Source organism: Hemiscyllium ocellatum, chromosome 37 (assembly GCF_020745735.1).
Source record: "Hemiscyllium ocellatum isolate sHemOce1 chromosome 37, sHemOce1.pat.X.cur, whole genome shotgun sequence".
In the NCBI taxonomy this organism is placed as follows: domain Eukaryota; kingdom Metazoa; phylum Chordata; class Chondrichthyes; order Orectolobiformes; family Hemiscylliidae; genus Hemiscyllium; species Hemiscyllium ocellatum.
Genome location: NC_083437.1, coordinates 6,375,046 through 6,396,127, shown reverse-complemented (window position 1 = coordinate 6,396,127; position 21,082 = coordinate 6,375,046). Strand labels below are relative to the sequence as shown.

At 40.7% G+C, this 21,082-nt stretch overlaps 1 protein-coding gene across 1 annotated transcript in view; it reads left to right on the top strand.

The window, feature by feature from the left end:
* Positions 1-20,852, top strand: part of si:ch73-206d17.1 (tyrosine-protein kinase STYK1) — a 103,500-nt gene extending 82,648 nt beyond the window's left edge. Inside the window, exons 7-10 of the mRNA XM_060852260.1 lie at positions 6,302-6,519; positions 7,991-8,031; positions 13,116-13,212; positions 19,875-20,852. Of these exons, the coding sequence (XP_060708243.1) occupies positions 6,302-6,519; positions 7,991-8,031; positions 13,116-13,212; positions 19,875-20,046 (528 nt within the window). The 3' untranslated portion in view covers positions 20,047-20,852. The remainder of the gene's footprint in view (positions 1-6,301; positions 6,520-7,990; positions 8,032-13,115; positions 13,213-19,874) is intronic.
* Positions 20,853-21,082: the final 230 nt, after the last annotated feature.

Here is a 21,082-nt window from a genome sequence, read left to right as displayed (position 1 = left end):
GATTGAATAATTGAGGGAAAAATCATCCTCAGTGAGGTAACAGTGGATTTGAGTAAAAAATGAGGTCTGCAGATGCTGGAGATCACAGCTGCAAATGTGTTGCTGGTCAAAGCACAACAGGCCAGGCAGCATCTCAGGAATAGAGAATTCGACGTTTTGAGCATAAGCCCTTCATCAGGAATCATTCCTGATGAAGGGCTTATGCTCGAAACATCAAATTCTCTATTCCTGAGATGCTGCCTGGCCTGCTGTGCTTTGACCAGCAACAGTGGATTTGAATTGAATACATAATGTTGAAGTTTGACAGGAAAAATAGTAGCTGAACTACTACATTAAATAAAAAGCATGCGTTCAGGCGCAGTCAAGCTATACCACCTTAAAAGGGAAAGGTCAGGAAATAGTAACCCAGATGACAAAAGAAAATAAACTAAATAAATTAAGAAACATCTGCTTATGACAGAGGTTGTGTAAAATGTACAATTGGGAGCCAGGCTAAATATCAAAGATTCAGCATGCATGTGATAATATAAGCAAAAATGGCAGAGAGGAAGTGTGAGAAAAGACTAGCAACCAATGCAAAAGAAAATCCCAAGGTCGTCTTTAGGTCCATTAGACACCAAAAAGAGGATAGATACTACACAGATAAGAGGTGCAATTGAAGCTTTAAATGAATTTGATTTGTCTTTATGAAAGAAGACTGTGTGTTGCCTAGGCAATGAAGAGGAGAAAATTTGATCACTGGAAGGGATTGTACTTCATGAGGAATAAGTGATGGACAGGTTATCTGAATTTAAAGTCGATCAGCCACCAGGACTGGAAGAGACACATCCAAAGATCCTGATTGCCTCTGCAATTTTCAATTCAATGGCTATAACTGTTCATTCTTCCTGGCAATTGGGAAGGTGCTGAAGATGCAAACATTACCCTGTTAAGGATGTAGGTTTGCTCGCTGAGCTGGAAAGTTCATTTTCAAACATTTTGTCACCCTACTAGGTAACATCATCAATGAGCTGCCAGAAGAAACATCCAGAGGCTCACTGATGATGTTACCTACTATGGTGACAAAACATCTGAAAACGAACCTTCCAGCTCAGCGAGCAAACCAACATGCAGAACCTAAACCTGAGCTACAAATCTTCTGGAAACTTGCTATTAACCTAATATTTAAAAAAGGGTGTGAATGTAAACCCTGAAATTACAGATCAGTCAGTTTAATTCTAATAGAGGAGAAAATTCTCAGAAGCTGTCAACATGTTAATCTCTTATCAAAAAAAGCATTATTTGAGAAAAGCTAAAATGAATTTAAGGAAAGGTTCTGTTGAAATAATTTGCTTGAGCTTTTTGAGGTTCTGATGAGGGCAGTGTGGTTGATGTGGTGTACCTGGATTTTAAAAAGGCATTTAACAGTGCTACACAACAGACATGAGAAGTTGTAGCTTATGGAACAACATAGGACAGTGACAACAAGGGCATGAAATTGACTGTTTGACATATTAATGCAGGCGTGGAATTCCCCGCCGAACAGCGTTGGGCCACTTGCTTTTCCTGATCTGTGTTAATCTACAAAGTGTACAGGGTGCAGTTTTGAAGTTTGTGGATCATACAGAACTTGCAGGCATTATAAATGAGAAAGGTAATGCAGATCTTTGGAAGGTCATTGAAATGTTGGCAATCCAAAGATATGCAGATTAGGTGGATTGGCCATGGAAAATATAGGGTATGGGTGGGTCTGGGTGGGATGTTTTTTTGGAAGGGCAGTGTAGACTTGATGGGCTGAATGGCCTGCTTGCACACTGTAGGGATTCTATGGAGTGGGCGATAATGGTACAATTCTACTTGGCTTTCCCAATATTTTATATATAAAGGTTGCAAGAGCAGAGAGACCTTGGTGTGTATAAATAAGTAAAGGTGGCCAGACCAGCGGAGAAAGGTGTTAACAAAGCATGGATATTGTATTCTTCATGAATAGGGTCATGATGTACAAGAACCACGAGGTATGTTGAACCTCCTATTGGGAACAGTTTCAGCCTCTGCAGGTCTGTTTTTGGCTACCATGCTGTATGAAGGAGATGATGATTTTGCAAAGAAGGAAGAAAAATAAATCAGGCCATTAGTTCCACTGATGAGGAACACCATCTGTGAAGACATATCAGAGAATCTGGGAATAAGATTAAGGAAATATGGTGCTCAAAATAATGAGGGATATAAGCACAACGACTGTGGAGAAACTGTTCCTACTTGTAAGGATGAAGAGATGTCCTGGAGGTGAGGTGACTGACTTCTAATGACTGCAACCATCTTCTTTTGTGTCCAGTATGTCTCCAACTTGCAGAAAGTATTCCTCTCGATTCCCACTGAATTCCATTCTGATAAGGCTTCTTAATGTCATTCTTGGTCGAATGCAGCCTAGATATCAAGAGCAGCTGCAAATGTGTTGCTGGTCAAAGCAGAGCAGCCAGGCAGCATCTCAGGAATAGAGAATTCGACGTTTCGAGCATAAGCCCTTCATCAGGAATAAGAGAGAGAGCCAAGCAGGCTAAGATAAAAGGTAGGGAGGAGGGACTAGGGGGAGGGGCGATGGAGGTGGGATAGGTGGAAGGAGGTCAAGGTGAGGGTGATAGGCCAGAGTGGGGTGGGGGCGGAGAGGTCAGGAAGAGGATTGCAGGTTAGGAGGGCGGTGCTGAGTTGAGGGAACCGACTGAGACAAGGTGGGGGGAGGGGAAATGAGGAAACTGGAGAAATCTGAATTCATACCTTGTGGTTGGAGGGTTCCCAGGCAGAAGATGAGGCGCTCCTCCTCCAGCCGTCGTTTTGTTGTGTTCTGCCGGTGGAGGAGTCCAAGGACCTGCATGTCCTCGGTGGAGTGGGAGGGAGAGTTAAAGTGTTGAGCCACGGGGTGATTGGGTTGGTTGGTTCGGGAGGCCCGGAGGTGTTCTCTGAAGCGTTCCGCAAGTTCCGCTTACTTGCTGGTCAAAGCACAGTTCTGCTGTGCTTTGACCAGCAACACATTTGCAGCTGTGATCTCCAGCATCTGCAGACCTCATTTTTTACTCATAGGTATCAAGAGCAGTCAGTCTTGGCTCCCCTCTGGAATTCAGCTCTTTTGTCCATGTTTGAACCAAGGCTATAATGCAGTCAGCAGCTGAGTGGCCCTGGAGGATCCAAACTGGGCGTCACTGAGCAGGTGCTGCTTGATAGCACTGTTGATCACTCCTTCTGTCACTGATCAAGAGTAGACTGATGGGCCAGTAATTGTGGCAAGTGCTGGAAACAAGTCTTCAACACAATTGCCAGAATGATGGTGAGGCCCATAGCCTTTGCAGTATCTGGTGTCTCCAGCTGTTTTTTGATACCTTATGATGTGAATCAATTTGACTGAAGATTGGCGTTGAAGCTTTCAAAACGGATTTCTTTTTGGTTTTGAAACCAGAATTGTGCAGGATGCAGGGAGAAGGCAGGAAAATGGCACTGAGTAAGCTGCCCATTTGAAAAGCTGACGCAGACATCACGATGGGCTAAAGGATCTCCCACTAGACTTCAACAATTAGTTTCAAACACACTGAAGGGAGCTCAGCGTCCTACCATTAATGTATTTTGAAGTTTAGCCCAAGACCTAATCAATAGATGGCACAGTGGTTAGCACTGCTGCCTCACAGCGCCAGAGATCTGGGTTCAGTTCCTGTCTCAGGCGACTGACAGTGTGGAGTTTGCACAATCTCCCCGTGTCTGTGTGGGTTTGCTCCGGTTTCCTCCCACAGTCCAGAAATGTGCAGGTTAGGTGAATTGGCCATGCTAAATTTTAGGGGAGTATTACCGCGGTGTGAAGGTCTTTGCTAAATGATGGCAGCCTTTCTGCAGCAACGGGCCATTTAAATGGAGGCCGCGGATGGAAGATTGTTAGTGTTAGTGAAGGGGTAAATGTAGGGGAATGGGTCTGGGTGGGTTGCGGGTCGGTGTGGATTTGTTGCGCTGAAGGGCCTGTTTTCACGCTGTAAGTAATCTAATCTAATCTAATTTAATATAACCCTAATCTGTACTGATCCTCCGAATGTACCTAGCAATAATGATTGAAAACATGTTGCTGAGAGTGTGTCTAGGTTTTGCCAGCCTCTACTGATAGTATTTGATTTATTGTCACGTGTAACTAAATGAAAGGATTTGTTTATAGGCAGATCGTAATAAGCAAGGACATACAGATTATTGAGTGCAAAACATCTAGACAGAGGCATACAAGTTACATTGTATAGGGTGTGCATGAGGCAAAATCAACATTATTTGAAGTCAGGGTGCATTATTTAGTTGAATAATGACAGGGAAGAAGCTGTTCTTGAACGTGTGTGTGTGTGTGTGTGTGTGTGTGTGTGTGTAAGCTTCTATATCTTCTGCCTGGCGGAAGTGTAGGGGAGTATTACTGCAGTGTGACAGGTCTTTGCTAAATAATGACAGCCTTTCTGCAGCAACGGGCCATTTAAATGAAGGTCGCGGATGGAAGATTGTTAGTGTGCTTGGAGTTTTGTAGTAAATATACAATTACACCGGGAATAAATGTTGCACTATGGTTTGAATTTTTTTCTCTCTCCATGCTGGAATGCAGTTTGTGATTATTGACTTTTCTGATATTTTAAGAATTTCTGTCACTGAAAATTGAGTGGCACATTTTTCTGTTTGCTTTCTATTAAAACCAGAACACATTTCAATTCACAAATGGAAATGATATGTGTTTGCCAAAAATCATTGGCTATGGTAAAAGTTTGAATAACTGTCATTGTCCCCCAGGAATCCAAAGGTTTGACACAAGTCGTCAAAACCCTCTTTTTTTTTGATACAAAAGTCTTTAGTTAGGTCTATGAGGTTGATAAAAGGGGTTGAGTGTGTGTTGCTGGAAAATGCACAGCAGGTCAGGCAGCATCCGAGGAACTGGACAATCGATGTTTCAGACCGGAGCCTTTCCTGATGAAGAGCTTTTGCCGAAACGTTGATTTTCCTGCTCTTCTGCTGCCTGACCTGCTGTGCTTTTCCAGCAATGTACTATCAACTCTGGCCCTCCAGCATCTACAGATCCCACTGTCTCCTCCCTGATTTAAAAAAAAAAGGCACTGAGTTCTCTTGGGTTCATGGCCGTTATTCCGAAATAGAGTTAAGGTGTATTGCATTTTTGGTAAAGAGGACAAGAATTAATGTCACTTTAAAATAGAAAATACAGAAAAGAACTGCTGAATGCTGCAAATGTGAAATAAAAACCCAATTGTTGGAAATACCCAGCAAGTCAGCAACGTCTGCAGAGAGGGAAGGCAGCAATTGTTCTGTCATCAGGACTGTAGTGGAGTTTGTGTACCGTCTGTTTCTACCACACTTTAAAGGAATTCTGGCAAGGCTGCTCCTCTCTGTTGATAAAAACAACAAGGTCACGACTGTTTCCAAGTTCTGATTCATCCCTTACAATTCTGAATGAGGGGAATAGATTCCCCCCCTTCATTCAGGAGTTGTCTGATTCTCATTGTCATGTGGGAAGAATGGCTGACCTATCCAAACATTTGTTCTGCTTTAGTGTCAATAGGCAAATATCTCAAAAACAAATGTAAATTAAAATCACTTTGGGAGTGTAATTGTGTTCCCCGAGAGTTAATACAAATATTTTTTTCTGGGCACTATGTGGGGTTGGTTTACTAAGAGAGCATAAGGCGTCTGACACCTGTTAAGACTTTGATCAATTTAAACTTAAGCTGTCCAAAGTGCAGCCTCTCTTCCCAGTTGCATTAGGCTGGCCCCTATCAGTGAGTTTATAAAAGGATGTGTTTCTTTTTCTTATTGGCGGTGGGGGGCGGGGGGGGGGGGGGCGGCGTGGGTGGTGGTGTAGGAAAGAGAACTGGAAAGAAGCATTATCTGCTGCGAAAGTTTGCCTTATTTCTGCCTTCCACAAAAAATCCTATTCAAAGCTCTGCTGTTTATATAGAGCTATTCAGCATTTATAACTGAGTCAGATTGATAGAATTAATAGAACTGGTAATTTCTAAATCACTATTATAGCTTAAATTGGTTTCAGAATGAGTTGGTTAGCTAGGTATCTGGGGAAAAGCCTCCCTTCGTAGCTTGCTTGGGATAGCTGTAATTTTTGCTGAAATAACTGGGAGAAGCTGGTCATTGAGAGAGAGAGAGAGAAAATCCTGGTGTTATCTGTAGATTAGCTGTTCAGTTTTTTTTAGCAGAACTGCAGTTAACATTCTCATTGAAATCTATTTGATTAAGATTCAAATGCTGTGCTTCCAAAACACTATTGAGTCTGTCTATCCATTTGGAATAGGATTATCTGACCACAAAGCATAAAGTAATCCATGGGGATATTGCTGCCCGGAATATTTTGATCCATGAAGATTTAACTGTTAAACTCGCTGGTCTGAGCCTGGCCTTTGATGTTTACAAAACTGGAACGTTGTCATCCCACAGAGCAGCACAGGTTCCAATTAAATGGCTTGCACCCGAAAGGGTCATAAAGCGACCCATCACAGAAAAAAGTGACACGTGAGTACAGGAAAACTTAATGTAAAAACTGGATCCGAGCCACAGAGGGATGTACTGTGGGTTCAGGGTGGGAAATGGGTATGTTATACATTCCACACACCACTGAGGTGTATGAATTGCCTGCCAAAACATTCCTTACTTATTGCTGTGTTTTAATTTATTCTTTTATGGATATGTCCATCCCTAACAGAGAGGCTTGCCCAATGATTTCAGAACGCAGTTACAATCAGCCACTTGCTTAAATGTAAGAACATGGAATACAAAATTGAGCCCCTCAACCCTGCTCCACTATTTTATATGATCACAGCTTACCTCATCTTCACTTCAGCTCCATTTTCCTGCCCACTCTCCATAACGCTTCAACCCAGTACTAATGAAAAATCTGTTTCTTGCCTTAAATTTACTCAATGTCTCAGCATCCACCACACTCTGGGGGAGTGAATCCCACAGATTTACAAACCTTTTAATACGAGTAATTTCTCCTCCTCTCCATTTTAAATCTGTGACCCCTTATCCCGAAACTATGATCTCTCACTCTAGATTGCCTCACATGAGGAAGCAGCCTTTCCTTGTTGACTTTGTCAAACTCTGTAGCATCTTATCTACCTCAATTAGATCTCCTCTCATTCCTAACTCCAGAGAGTGTCGGCCTGAACTGTTCAATTTCGCTTCATAAGGCGAACCACTCCTCTCTGGAATCAATCTAATGAACCTCCTCTGAACTGCTTCCAACTACATTGTTCCTCAAGTGTGAGAACCAAAGTTGTATGCAATATTCCACATGCAGTTTCATTAATGCATTGTACAGTTGCAGCAACACTTACCTACTTTTTAATACTCTTTTCCTTCAGCAATAACTACAATTACAATAAACACTACAATTTCATTTGCATTATTTGTTACTTGTTATACCTGCATACTGATTTTGTGGTTCATGCATGTGGATCTAGATTCCCATGTAGAACATTTCCTTCTTTAAAGCAGATGGATTTTGCAACAATCAATGATAATTGTCATGAGTACCATAACTGAGATGAGCTTTCAACTCAGGATTAATTAATTTACCAATGTTTATACTTCAGTGGCTGCTCTGGTGAGAGTTGAATCTTTGACCCCAAAGCAATGGCCTGGATTTCTGCATTACCAATCCCTTGATACAACCACTACACCTACACCTCTCTTTACCTTGTTGTTTGTGGATTAATTCATGATGCATACCTAAACTATAAAATGCATAGCTCAATGGAAAATGGTCAAACGCACCCCAGTGACATGTTACAATGTTAAGTGTCTGTGATTAAAATTCCAAACATTGTCTCATTAACTACAGCCCATTTTGTTTGAAAACAAAGATTGGGAAATATCACGAGGAATTATCAATTAATTGTGCCTTTGAACACTTGCCTAAATAGGAATTAATGTTTTTAGGGTGACCTTGCTTCTATATTCAACTTTTTGTTTTTATTCACAGGTGGTCATTTGGGATCTTTCTGTATGAAGTCGTTACTTTAGGTAAGTTGCTTTGTAAATCAATTAATTTAATGAACACTAGCTTTAACATGAACGGCAAAATACGGTTTCAGTCTGCTTCCTAGAAAAAGCCTTTACTGATATTCAGTCCCAGCCAGTGAGGTCATCGCTGGCTGGGTCAGCATTTATTGCCCATCACTCATCGATTGGAGGGCAGTTAAGAGTCAACCACACTGCTGAGTCTGGAGTCATATGTAGGCCAGAACAGGTAAGGATCATTGTTTCCTTCCCTGAATGACATTACTGAACAATGGACAATGGATTCATGATCATCAGTGGACTCTTCATGCCAGATTTTTTTATTGAACTCAATTCCATCATTCCATCATACCACCAAGACAGGATTTGAACTCAGGTCCCCAGAATATTATGTGGGTCTGGGTTAATTGTTCAGCAATGTTATCACTAGGGCTCCCCTTAAGTGTCCTTCTATCTTAACTCTAACTTCCTACCTAATGTTAACTACTTCATTCTGTTATTACTCTGCCACCTTTTTTGATGTCACTGAAGGACTTTACTTTCATGCTTATAATGTTCTTGAACAGTATTAAGAACTCTACTTTTATGAAACTCCTCCTTGAAAGACTTCAGAAATACTTTTCTAACACAGGGCATTGAGACTCTGATATTATTATTATGATTTAAGGCCAAAACAAATTTATTATTATTGGGAATTTGGATTTTTAAAGTAGAGGATTTGATTTCCGTTCTGTGAAAGTAGTTTTAGTTTGAGGTCACGGTCATTTGGAAAAGTAACGAAAATGTATAATTTTCAAACAACTGACTTAGTAAATACCTAACCAGATATCTGCAGTGTTAACATAGAATGTAGAACGCTACAGACCCTTCGGCCTTCGATGTTGTGCTGACCTTTTATCCTACCCTAAGATTAAACTAACCTACATACCTTTCATTTTACTATCATCCATGTGCCTATCCATGAGTCGCTTAAATGTCCCTAATGTATCTGACTCTATTACTACTACTGGTAATGTATTCCACACACCCACCACGCTCTGTGTAAAGAAACCTCTCTGACATCTCCCCTAAACCTTCCTCCAATCATCCTTAAAATTACGCCCCCTCGGGAATGCTATTCCTGCCCTGGGAAAATGTCTGACTATTCACTCTCGTCACCTTGTTCATCTCTATGATGCCACCTCTCTCCCTTCTTAGCTCCCTCAACCTTTCTTCATAAGACATGCCCTCCAGTTCAGGCAACATCCTGGTAAATCTCCTCCACACCCTCTCTAAAGCTTCCACATCCTTCCTATAATGAGTTGACCAGAACTGAACACAATATTCCAAGTGTGGTCTAACCAGGACTCTCTATAGAGCTGCAGCATAACCTCACATCTCTTAAATTCAATCCCCCAGCTAATCAAAGCCAACAGACCATAGGCCTCCTTAACAACCCTATCAACTTGGGTGGCAACTTTGAGCGATCTATGGACATGGACCCTTCATGGACCTCTGTTCCTCTACACTGCCAAGAATCCTACCTTTAACCCTGTATTCTGCATTCAAAGGAGAAAATGAGGACTGCAGATGCTGAAGATCAGAGCTGAAAAATGTGTTGCTGGGAAAGCACAGCAGGTCAGGCAGCATCCAAGGAGCAGGAGAATCTATGTTTCAGGCATGAGCCTGAAGAAGGGCTCATGCCTGAAACGTCGATTCTCCTGCTCCTTGGATGCTGCCTGACCTGCTGCGCTTTTCCAGCAACACATTTTCAGTTCTGCATTCAAATTCAACCTTCCAAAATGAATCACTTCACACTTTTTCAGCCCACTTATCAGCCCAGATCTGTATCCTGTCAATGTCCTGTTGCAGCCTCCAACATTACCCACCATTCCACCAACTTTCGTGTCATCAGCAACTTACTAACGCATCCTTCCACTTCCTTATCCAAGTCATTTATAAAAGTCACAAAGAGCAGAGGTCCCAGAACTGATCCCTGCGGAACACCACTGGTCACTAAGCTCCAGGTTGAATACTTTCCATCTACCACCGCACTTTATCTTCAATGGGTCAGCCAATTCTGTATTCAGACAGCCAAATTTCCCTGTATCCCATGCTTCCTTACTTTCTGGATGAGCTTACTATGGGGAACCTTATCAAAAACCTTGCCAAAATCCATGTACACCCCATCCAATACTCTACCTTCATCAACGTGTTTCATCATGTCCTCAAAGATTTGAATAAGGTTTGTGAGGCAGGAATTGCCCCTCTCAAAGCCATGCTGACTATCTCTAATCAAACTATCGTTTTCCAAGTAATCATAAATCCTGTCTCCCAGAATCCTCTCCAATAATTTTCAAATCATAGACGTAAGACTGACTGGTCTGTAATTCCCAGGATTATCCTTATTCCTTTCCTTGAACATGGGAATAACGTTTGCCACCCTCCAATCCACTGGCACTAATCTAGTGGGCAGTGAGGATGCAAAGATCATTGCCAAAGGTGCAGCAATCGTTTCCCTCGCTTGGGTGTAGTAACCTTGGATATATCCCGTCTGGCCCAGGGGACTTAGCCGTCCTTATGTTTTTCAAAACTTTCAGCACATCCTTCTTGACATCAACCTGTTAGATCATATCAGTCTGTTTCACACTATCCTCTCAAATGTCAAGGTCTCTCTCAGTGGTGAATACTGAAGCAAAGTATTTATTTAGGACCTCCCTTACCATCACCTGACTCCAGGCACAAACTCCCTCCCCTATCCCTGATCGGCCCTACCCTCACTCTGGCTATCCTCTTGATCCTTCCATCAGTGTAGAATGCCTTAGGTTTTCCTTAATCCTACCTGCTAAAGCTTTTTCATGCACTTTCTAGCTTTTGAGTCCATTCTTCAGTTTCTTTCTGGCTACTTTGTGACCCTCTAGAGCCCTGTTTGACCTTTGCCTCCTCAACCTTAAGTAGGCTTCCTTCTCTTGACTAGATGTTCCACATCACTGTCGCCCAATGTTCCTTCGCCCTACCATCCCTTCTTTGCTTCAGGTGGGACAAATCCATCCAGTACTATCAGAAAGTGCTCCCTCAACAGCCTCCACATTTGTCACACACTTTCCTGAGAATATCTGTTCCCAATTTATGTGCCCCAGTTGTAAACCCCCCCCTCCTGCAATTAAATACTTTCACATACTGTCTGCTGCTGTCCCTCTCCGTGACTATAGTAAAGTTCTGGGAGTTGCGATCACTCTCGTCGAAATGTTCTCCCACCGAGAACAGCTGACCTGGTTTGTTGCCAAGCATCAAATCCAATATGGCCTCTCCTCTACTCTGCCTATCTACATATTGAGTCAGGAATCTTCCCTAGACACAACTAACAAAAACTGTTCCATACAAACTATTTGAACTAAGGAGGTTCCAATCAATATTAGGGAAGTTAAAGTCACCCATGACAACAACCCTATTACTTCTGCAACTTTCCAAAATCTGCCTTCCAATCTTGTCCTCAGTGGCTCTGTTGCTATTGGATGGTCTGTAGAAAACTCCCAATAAAGTGACTAGTCCTTTCCTGTTCATTGAAGAATTTATGATACTAAGTTTTTGACAGACAGAATAAAAGCAAACGACCAGATCCCTCTAATTTATTTAGTGTTCATTCCTTCCTATCAGGAGAATTGTTTTGTTTTTGTCCTAGTTTAGGAGATCATTTCACCCTAGCAGAAAGGTTTATAGTTTTTGAAGTCCAAAAGGCTTCATGTGAGGATAGTGTAGAAGCTCTCCAACTATCATGTGAAGTAATTTAGATCATCAGTATGAGAAAGACTTCTTAAACCTGGTAAAAGTTCGTTAGATAAGAAAATAAAGTTAATATAGAAGGAACACAACTGGGATAGATAATCGCTGAAGGATATTTCTAAGAAACAAACTGAAACGTTGCTCGCTGTTTGTTAGGATCTTTCTAAACTCATTATTTCTCTTTGTTCTTTTGGTAAAGAACACTGTAAATATGTTCAGTGACTAACTACCATGGTAACCAACTGCACACCTTAGTCTTCTGACCTGTGAAGCTAGGTTTCACTCTGAGATCAAGCCGTCCAGTATTACCATCAGCTGGGAACATATGACTACACTTGAATTTACCAATAAGTTCACAGAATTTGTACACGACCCACTGTTGATGCCATTTACACAACAGCAGGACATGTACCATGTTGCATCATTGCTATGGCACTGGTGTAGAACTAGCCTCCATTCAATATGACTTCCCCAGCACGAAGGAGTCTCACTCCACTTCACTTCAGTTTAGAATCAGGTCAGGACCTGATTTACGTAAGTGGAGTCTCTAGCATCACGTTCTGACAGTCTGGATTGGTGAGGACTGCAATGCCTTCTTTCATGCTGGTGTTAATTCTGCATTTAGGCTGTGTCTGCATTGCTACAGGAAAACTTTTTGAATTTAAATAACATTGGCGCTCAGCCTATAAAGGTGTCCTTTACAGGCCATTTGGCCCAACAAATCCACTCCGACCCTCCAAAGAGTAACCCACCCAGATGTATTCCCCTACCCTATTATTCTACATTTACCCCGACTAATACACCTAACCTATGCATCCCTGAACACTATGGGCAATTTAGCATGGTAAATTCACCTAACCTGTACATCTTTGGATTATGGGAGGAAACCAGAGCACCCGGAGGAAACCCACACAGACACTGGGGGGAAAAAAAGCAAATTACTGCGGGTGCTGGAATCTGAAACCAAAAGAGAAAATGATGGCAAATTTCAGCAGGTTTGTCAAAGGGTTAGTTAGACTCGAAACGTCAGCTCTTTTCTCTCCTTACAGATGCTGCCAGACACTGGGGGAATGTACAAACTCCACACAGACAGCTGTCTGAGGCTGGAATTGAACCAGAGTCCATGCTGGACAGTGCCGCCCCATATATATGAAATTAGTTATTACTGCTCCTGCCAAGTAATATTTAAACAGCTGAGTTCAAGTATGACTTTAGCTAAAGTCACTGTCACCTGAAGATTTAAATGCTTCACGGATTACTAAGACTCCATCCTAATTCTATATTTAGTCAGTGTTTGACCTCACTCCAATTGTTTTATTTTATAGGAGCTCCTCCATATCCTGAGTTTCAGCCACTGGAAATCTTCCCAAAGCTGCAAAGAAATTACAGAATGCCCAAACCGTCCAACAGTAGCAATGCACTGTAAGTAGCTCACCGTGCCATGGCTCACCACCAGTTCATTTGATTCAATCATAGCTGGTCTGTTTCTTAACCTAGTGGCAGATTGTCTGTTCTGGCTGTTAAGGGGGAAGTATAGTCAAGCCAAACCAATAACGAGGCAAATTGGGGAATTTGGGGGGACTTTTGGAACACCTTTTTGGAAGCAATGATGACCCAGATTTAATCTGTGGAAGTCCGATCAAGTACTCCTCTTCTTCCTCACGGTCCCACAATGTGGAAATCTTAAACCAGAAATGCTGATTGCTCAATGGACTGTCTAGTTAATTACATCCACAATGAGCAAACTGATTTGCAGTCAGTTTCTGATAGGTATAGGATGTGTTTCAGAGGAGGACTACAGAACCATTGTCAAAAGTTGAACATTGATGATAAGTGATTACTGTTCATGCAAAAACAATTGTTGTAACAAGTGGATTTGTTTTTAATATTTATTCTGGACATGCTGATTCCTAGTTGATTTGGGTGAGTGCTGGTGGAGGTTCCACAATACTGACCCAGTGGTGGCAAACAGATGGTGATGTACATCTGGATTATTACATGTGAGAATCTTTTGCAGCAAGTTTCCTCTTGCGTTTCTATTTGACCACCTGAAGAATCATAGACTTCCTATATTAGGCCCATTGAGTCTGCACTGAGCCTCTGAAGAGCATTCCATCCGGACACCTACCCTATCCCTGTAACCCCATATTTACCATAGTTTGCCCACCTAGCCTGCACAACATGGGACAATTTAGCATGGCCAATCCACCTAACCTGCACATCATTTAACTGTGGGAGGAAACTGGGGCATCTAGAGGAAATCTATGCAGGCAAAGGGAGAATATACAAACTCCATGCAGTTGAGTGAGGCTGGAATTGAACCTGGGTCCTTGGTGTGTGAGGCAGCAGTGCTAGCCAATGTGCCTCTTGGTGGGTTTGAAATGTGATTAATCCAAAGAGTATTTTTAGGAAGAGCGATCACAACTTCCAAGAATTTGGGAATTGCTCTATTATATCTACTCACTATAGAGTTGCAAACTTTCTACGATTGTCCTAGAAATAAAACTCAGCCAATCAAAATCAACCTGTCAACCACACTTTTGCCACTTTTTCCCCTGAAGTACAAATTGTTGGGATTTGTTTGTTAAAAGTTTGTCATTTTGTTTGTACCACAACACGATAATCTGTAGCAAAATTGTATGTAAAATTGAAGGTGAATCTCCAGGATATGGTGTGGATGACCTGAGAAGTGCAATGAAGAGCAGGAAGAGACTGTTCTTGCAACTTGAGACTAATTCGATGGAATATCTTGAGGAGTCTGTTGGCTTCCCAGTTGGCTATGGGAAAGGCTGTGTTCCCAAAGGATGGAACAATGTTAAAAATTTGGGATTGGGGCCATTCGATATGGGAGGTCATAGGATGAAATCTTCATTTAACTCCAATGTGCTAGCCATTTAGAATTTAATTGTTGCAAGTTCTCTCTCATGCAGTGTCTTCTGTCTCCAATACTCCCTATCCCCAGCAGATTTTTATGTTGTCTTATTTTAAAATCTGGTACCGTTCAGTGCATGTATATTGTAATGGCCTATTGTCTGGCTATTCTTTTCCCTTTTTGGAGTTTTATTTCTAAGAGATGTGAACTTGTATCCAATCTGCTGGTCCTTGGCAACCTTAGATTCATACAGTACAGAAAAGGCCCATCGAGTCTGCACCAACAGTAACTACCACTAAAGGCATGCTAATCCCAATTTCTTGAACTTGTTTCATATCTTTTAGTGTTATGATATTTTGAAGTGCTCATCAAAAATGTGTTTTTTTCAAGTTGTAAGGTTTTCGGCCTCTGTTACTGTCCCAGGCAGTGTATTCTAGATTCCCACCACCCACTAAGTGAAAATGATTTTTTTCCCAAATCCCCTAAATTTCCTGCCCCTTGCCCTAAAACTATGCCCCTTTGTGATTAACTTCTCAACCAAGGGGAGAAGCTATTCCCCATCCTGTCCTGTTTTATTTTAGTTGATTTCTGACCATGATCAGCACTCCACTTTGTCCTCTCCACAGGAAAGATGGTCACGTATCTGAGCTACTCCCAGCATTCTGATTGCCAGCTTTGTACGAGCCAAATGACAAATCTTCCCTGCTGTACTTTTACATTCCATTTAGAATTTTCTACAATAGTACACCAGACGTTTGGTACTCCCTCTGATCTTGATACATCTTTGCGCTCATTCCATCTTGTAGTTTTTGCATTCCTTCTGCATCATTTTAATTGAATGATTTAAAAGGTAAATTATTAACTGACACACTAATATAATCTCTCATATTAGTTTTTGGAATTTATAAAATATTAAATCTGCTCATTTTATCATCCAAGTAATCTCTATTTGGTGGAATATCTAGTGGAATGCAAAGTAGTGTAACACTGATATTTAACTACATATGATACATATTGAGCACCAGGGGGCATGAATGGATAGCTGGGGAGATGCCACTTCAGATGTGCAAGCAGTTTAAAATACAGGTACTGCGAATCCACCTGTTCAGATATGTAATGACATGCTTCTAGGACAGGTTTTTTAAGGTTTGAATCCAGGCCTCCTGGCCCAGAGGGTGGGACACTTTCGCTGCCTCAAACCAGCAATTTAATGTTGAGCAAGACACTCTGGCTCTTTCCTCACCATTAAACACCAAATGTCTTTTTACTTGATTGCAATATTAACATTTTTCCTTTCAATTATTTATTGTTAAGAGTGATTTATTTTCAATATTAAGTATTGAGGATTTTGTTATAAAACTATGTATGGACTAATTATTGAACACAGCGAGCGGCGTGCACAGATACAATTGAGATTGAGTGCTCCCTGGAACAGTCTGGCTTCAGCTGTCACCTAATTGAGCTCCAAGCTTATCTGACCCTGTTCCCTGCCCATCTTTGTTATCATTAGTGTTCGTCAGCTTTGTTTTTCTTCTATAATGCAGATCTAGAAGTCATTTTCTCTCATTCATTATATTGAGATTTTCTTTCGCAAAGATATGAACATTAAGAAATGCTGCATTGTTTGCAATGTCTTTTTTGTCTAATTTCTCCAATTTCAGCATAGTAGGTGTGCTTTGGTTTTGTAAGCTGCCTGTTGTTTGGTTTTACAGGCTGCTGAAGATTGTACTGACGCCAACATCTCCTTGGTATTTTGCTTAAATGACCATTCCTCATGTTTGACCCTCAATGCTGGCAGACTACTCGAGGAAAGTTGTTCTCATTTAAATAAGCAGAGGTCACAGCTCCCCTCTGTCAATTGCAACAAAGTTGTCTTTTAAGCATGTAGCAATGATGTGTAATTAAACTTGGTTAACCAGACCAAAAATAAAGGAGAGACTACTCCCAAGGGTGTTTTGAGTGCAAGAGTGGAGTTCTTCACTCCCATGCACAAATACCGGTGATGAGCTTACAATGCAGGATGGAGAGACGAGTCTAGTACAGACATGAAGGCTAATGCAGTTACACATCTTGAGTCCTTTGAATTGTGGCAACGCCAATACCTGAGTCAAATGTTTAGCTGTTCTCCTGTTTCTTTAGGAGTAGAGAGGTTTGCAGATCTTGTTCTTAGTGAACAATGTTTACTTTGTTTTTTTCACCAGTGCCAGTTTCTGTATTGAGATTGATGGAGAAAAGCGCTTCCAAAATCCTTACTATTTTTGTTCTACATTGTGTTCTCTCTTTTTGCTCTCGAAGGCTACTGTTCCTCTGCAGAGTCTGGTGGTTATTTCATTTGAAGCTGGTTTCATTTAAAACTTTTTTTTCTCTCTAAATGGAATATACCATGCCACACCGTGTTCCCCATCTGTTGATTAAAATGATAACTCCAAGGCACCTGGTTTTGTATATTCCATTGGGTTTCTTAGACCTATGATGTGATCATAGCAGCCGTTTGAGTTTAGTGGTGTCCCCATTCAAACCATTTTAGTCCATGGAAATCTCAGCTATCGAAGTCAAATGATATAAAAGCTGGAAATTTATAGTTCATTTTCTCTGCATTTTTATGGACCAGACCAAACCATCTCAAAATATACTGTGAAGATAATCTACATGCCAACTTTTTTTATTTTTAAAGGCAAGTATAAGCCTTTGTTCCGATTGGTCAAACAACCAGGCTTGAAGCAAAACATACTTTATTCTTGCATTATCGTTTCTATTTTCAAAGACACCAATGCTCCATTTTGCCAATTTGGCAAAATTCCAAAAACACTCATTAAATTTTGTTTGGGGTCCAAAGTGATCTAATGAACGAACTACCTGTTGGGTCAAGTTCTATACTGACTGTGACACTCTGCACAATGACTTCAGAAAACACATACATGCATTATTTGTTTAAAAAGTTTCAAGTTTATTTCAAAGGTTTTAAATAAAATTGGGCAGAGTTGTTTCTGTTGGTGAATCTGTAACGAGTGGGGATTGAGTCAAGGTTAACTCAAAAAAAAGTAGAGGGAATGTTCGAAAGGTATTTAAGTGGAAGGCTATTAACACATGATTGAGGCAGATTTTTCTTCAATTTCAAATGGAATTTGAATTCAAAGAATATAAAAGACTGAAGATTTTTGAGGGTCCTGACCAGGCATCATGGGATAAATGCACATTTCCTGAGCTGTAATTACTGCATATCAAATCTGGAGGCGAGATTTGAGTAATGCTGAAAGATGATAATGAAAATGACTGGCTAGAGTTTAGATCTTGTAACGATAAGAGAGAGCAAGCATTAGCTTTATGATTCAACAATAATTTTCTATGGCCGTGGAATTCATGGGATAACTTGAATCAGACGGAGCTATCACCAGAAACAATCCCCAAGCATTTCACCATCCAATGGAACAGAACAAATTGGTCCCGACAATTGTTCAGTGAATACATCCCACACCAAACCACCTGGTTGTTTGCATCTGACGGAGGGTCATCACTCACCTAATGGATGGCATTCCATGCTGTTCATTTTTCATTGTTAAAACCTAATTCTTAAACCTAATCTTCCATCATTCACACAAAATTTACTGGAAGTATTCTAAGTATTTTTATGCATTTTTTAGTCACTGTTCCTGAAATCCAAAAGATTTTTGAGTTCGAGTTTCCACCCTTTCTCTATAGAGTTTTCTGTTCAAGAAAATCTCTCATTGTTGGTCTAATTTAATTGAAAATGTTTTGAGATTCTACACTTTAGATTTGGGGTGTGTTGGATTTTTCATTCTGTACATAACACAATTCATCCAAATTGAATTGATTTGTTTTTTCTCTTTAAACTCTTGATCATGAGGGAACCATTCAGTAATACTCTACTTTGTCTAGATCTGGTCATACAATCTGACAAGAACAGAATAAAATGTCTGTGGTGTAGCGCAGACCCAGGAGAATAGTGCTCAGCCCTTTGTGATCTTTGTCAGGTTGGATGAATGTGTTAGACTGTCTGTAATTTCCCAATCCATTCATTGTCTTGATGTGACCATTCCTACAGTAGAAATTAGAGAATTGATATTCCAATTACTGATCCCTTGAGCTGCTCTGATATAGTACTGCCAAATGCATGACTTGAGCACTGTTCTTTTGTGTTGCCCAATGTTGTCTCCTAGATTTGGGTGTATAGTTTCATAGATAAATTTGTAATGCAAACTCAATGTGAAATGTTTAATCTGATCTCTGACCTGAAGGTTGAAAATGAGTGGCATGAGAGAGAACCATTCAACCCTTTTGAGCCAATTCTTCCTTGCTTCTTCATGGCTTACCCAGTTTATTTTATCTCAAACGAACATGGAGTCATAGTGGCACAGAGGCAAATATAGGCAGCACGTTCTAGGCTATAACCATTTGCTGCCTAAGCATGTTCATCATTACATTTCTTCCCAAAACCTTTTAAAGCTGTGACTCTCTCACCTGGCTTTATCAGGGACTAATGAGAACAGCCTTTTATCCTGCCCTATCTAATCCTACCACAATCTTACACTCTTCTATCAAATCACTGTCTCTTTAGCTCCAAGGAGAATTCCTCCAGCTTATCCAGTCTAACCTTAAAGCTAAAATCCCCTGTACTGTGGAAAGTGTTCTAGTAAATCTCTTGTGAATGCTACTGAGGACCATAGCTTTATAACCACAACACGATATAATATTCTGTGGTCTCACCAGATCTTTATAAAAGTTCAGCATAACGTCTATATTTGTGTACCCAACATTTGAGGCCCTAGATCCTATATGTTTTAGTAATTATTCTCTTTCTATCTCCTGCCACTGTCAAAGATAAGTAGATTTGAACCTTGAGGTTTCTTTATCTTTATACACCCTTCGAACCAAATGAAACACAATCAAAAACATTAGTGTTGGCATCCTCTGAGTTTTCAAGATATAAATATTAATACAGCAAATCCTACTTTATTGCATTAAAGTGATATTTGTTCTTACAGGGAATTTAGTCTCTGTGAAGTAAGGAGAGATTAAGCATTATTTAATAATTCGTATCTTCCCAACTGTTAAAAGGAATAATGTGCAGTCCATGGTTAATCACCATGCATATAACAACATAGAATACGTTTCTAAATACAATAATCTGAAAATCTGAACTGTAACCTTTTTAAATGAAATTTTTCTCCCTACCCCTCTGCTTCCCCACCAGATATGACTTGATGAAACAGTGCTGGCAGTGGAAACCGTATGAAAGGCCAAACTGGTCTGATTTGACTAACAAACTGGAGGCCTTGATGAGCAATGCTGATGAAATGAAGTTGCTGCAAGTAGCTGATGAGCTGGACCTTAACCAGTACAAACAAGCTGCTGGGGTTTTCTGACTGAGGAATGAGGCTATGGGTAAATTGTCAACAGATGTGTGAAAGCAAGTGCTGGATTGAAGGCCATAATGAACAATAAGCTGAATAGCAGAATTCTTGCCTCGCTGGAGAAAATGGGAATTGCTAACTTGGTGAAAGCTTTGAATACACTTTGACTGAATGCTATTTTATACGATCGAAGACTTTGAGGTACTATCAGCTGAGGGAACTAAGCAACAGCAAGTTGCTGTGCTCTCCAGGGAATTCTTGTGACAGCTGAGTCTTCAGTTTACTATGGAACCTGTTCACTTCCAAAAGCAGCATGAATGCTCTTTGATGTTTGGCAATAGCAGAGAATGGAATGTTCTAGAAGACGACATGAGTGTTGCAGTCAGGGCAGTGTACCAATTACCCGAGACTAAGAATAGTTCAGGATGGAACCAATAAAAGCTGTCTGTAAGTTCTAAAGTAATGATCAGCAATGGGCAGAGTCCATAGCTAAAGGTCCATTAATGCAAAGGTTTGTTTTAAACTATTGCCTGTACTTGTCAATCTTACTGCTCACAATAGCATACATTCTCTAAACAACTTCAAACTGAGGGAGGGGAATGGTTTCCTTCTGACTTCTCCCACCTGATTTGTGACTTTCGACAAATCCGCCACTGAACGATGTGATGCTGTGAAAATTCTCCCTGTATTTTTAATAAGTAATAAGGCACACTGGGGGCAATTTGTGGGGACTTTGGGAAGGGACAATTACAAATGAGGGGAGAGTCTAGTGGTTTTGTATTATTATCCTGGTGCGTTTTTCTGAATCTATGGGAACTGCTGCATTTTAAAAGAATAGATCTGTATTCAAAAGGTACAGAAAAGAAATTTAAATTGGATTTTAAAAAAAGATAAATTAAATCTGATTACTTATCCACACTTAGTTATACTGATATGTTGGAAGTAGGAACACAGCAGTCAGTATGAAACAGCTAATAGCACGTGTCTACCTTTTTATCCGTTTTTACGTTTGATTACACATTTTCTTTCTTCTCTTTCCCCCAACAAA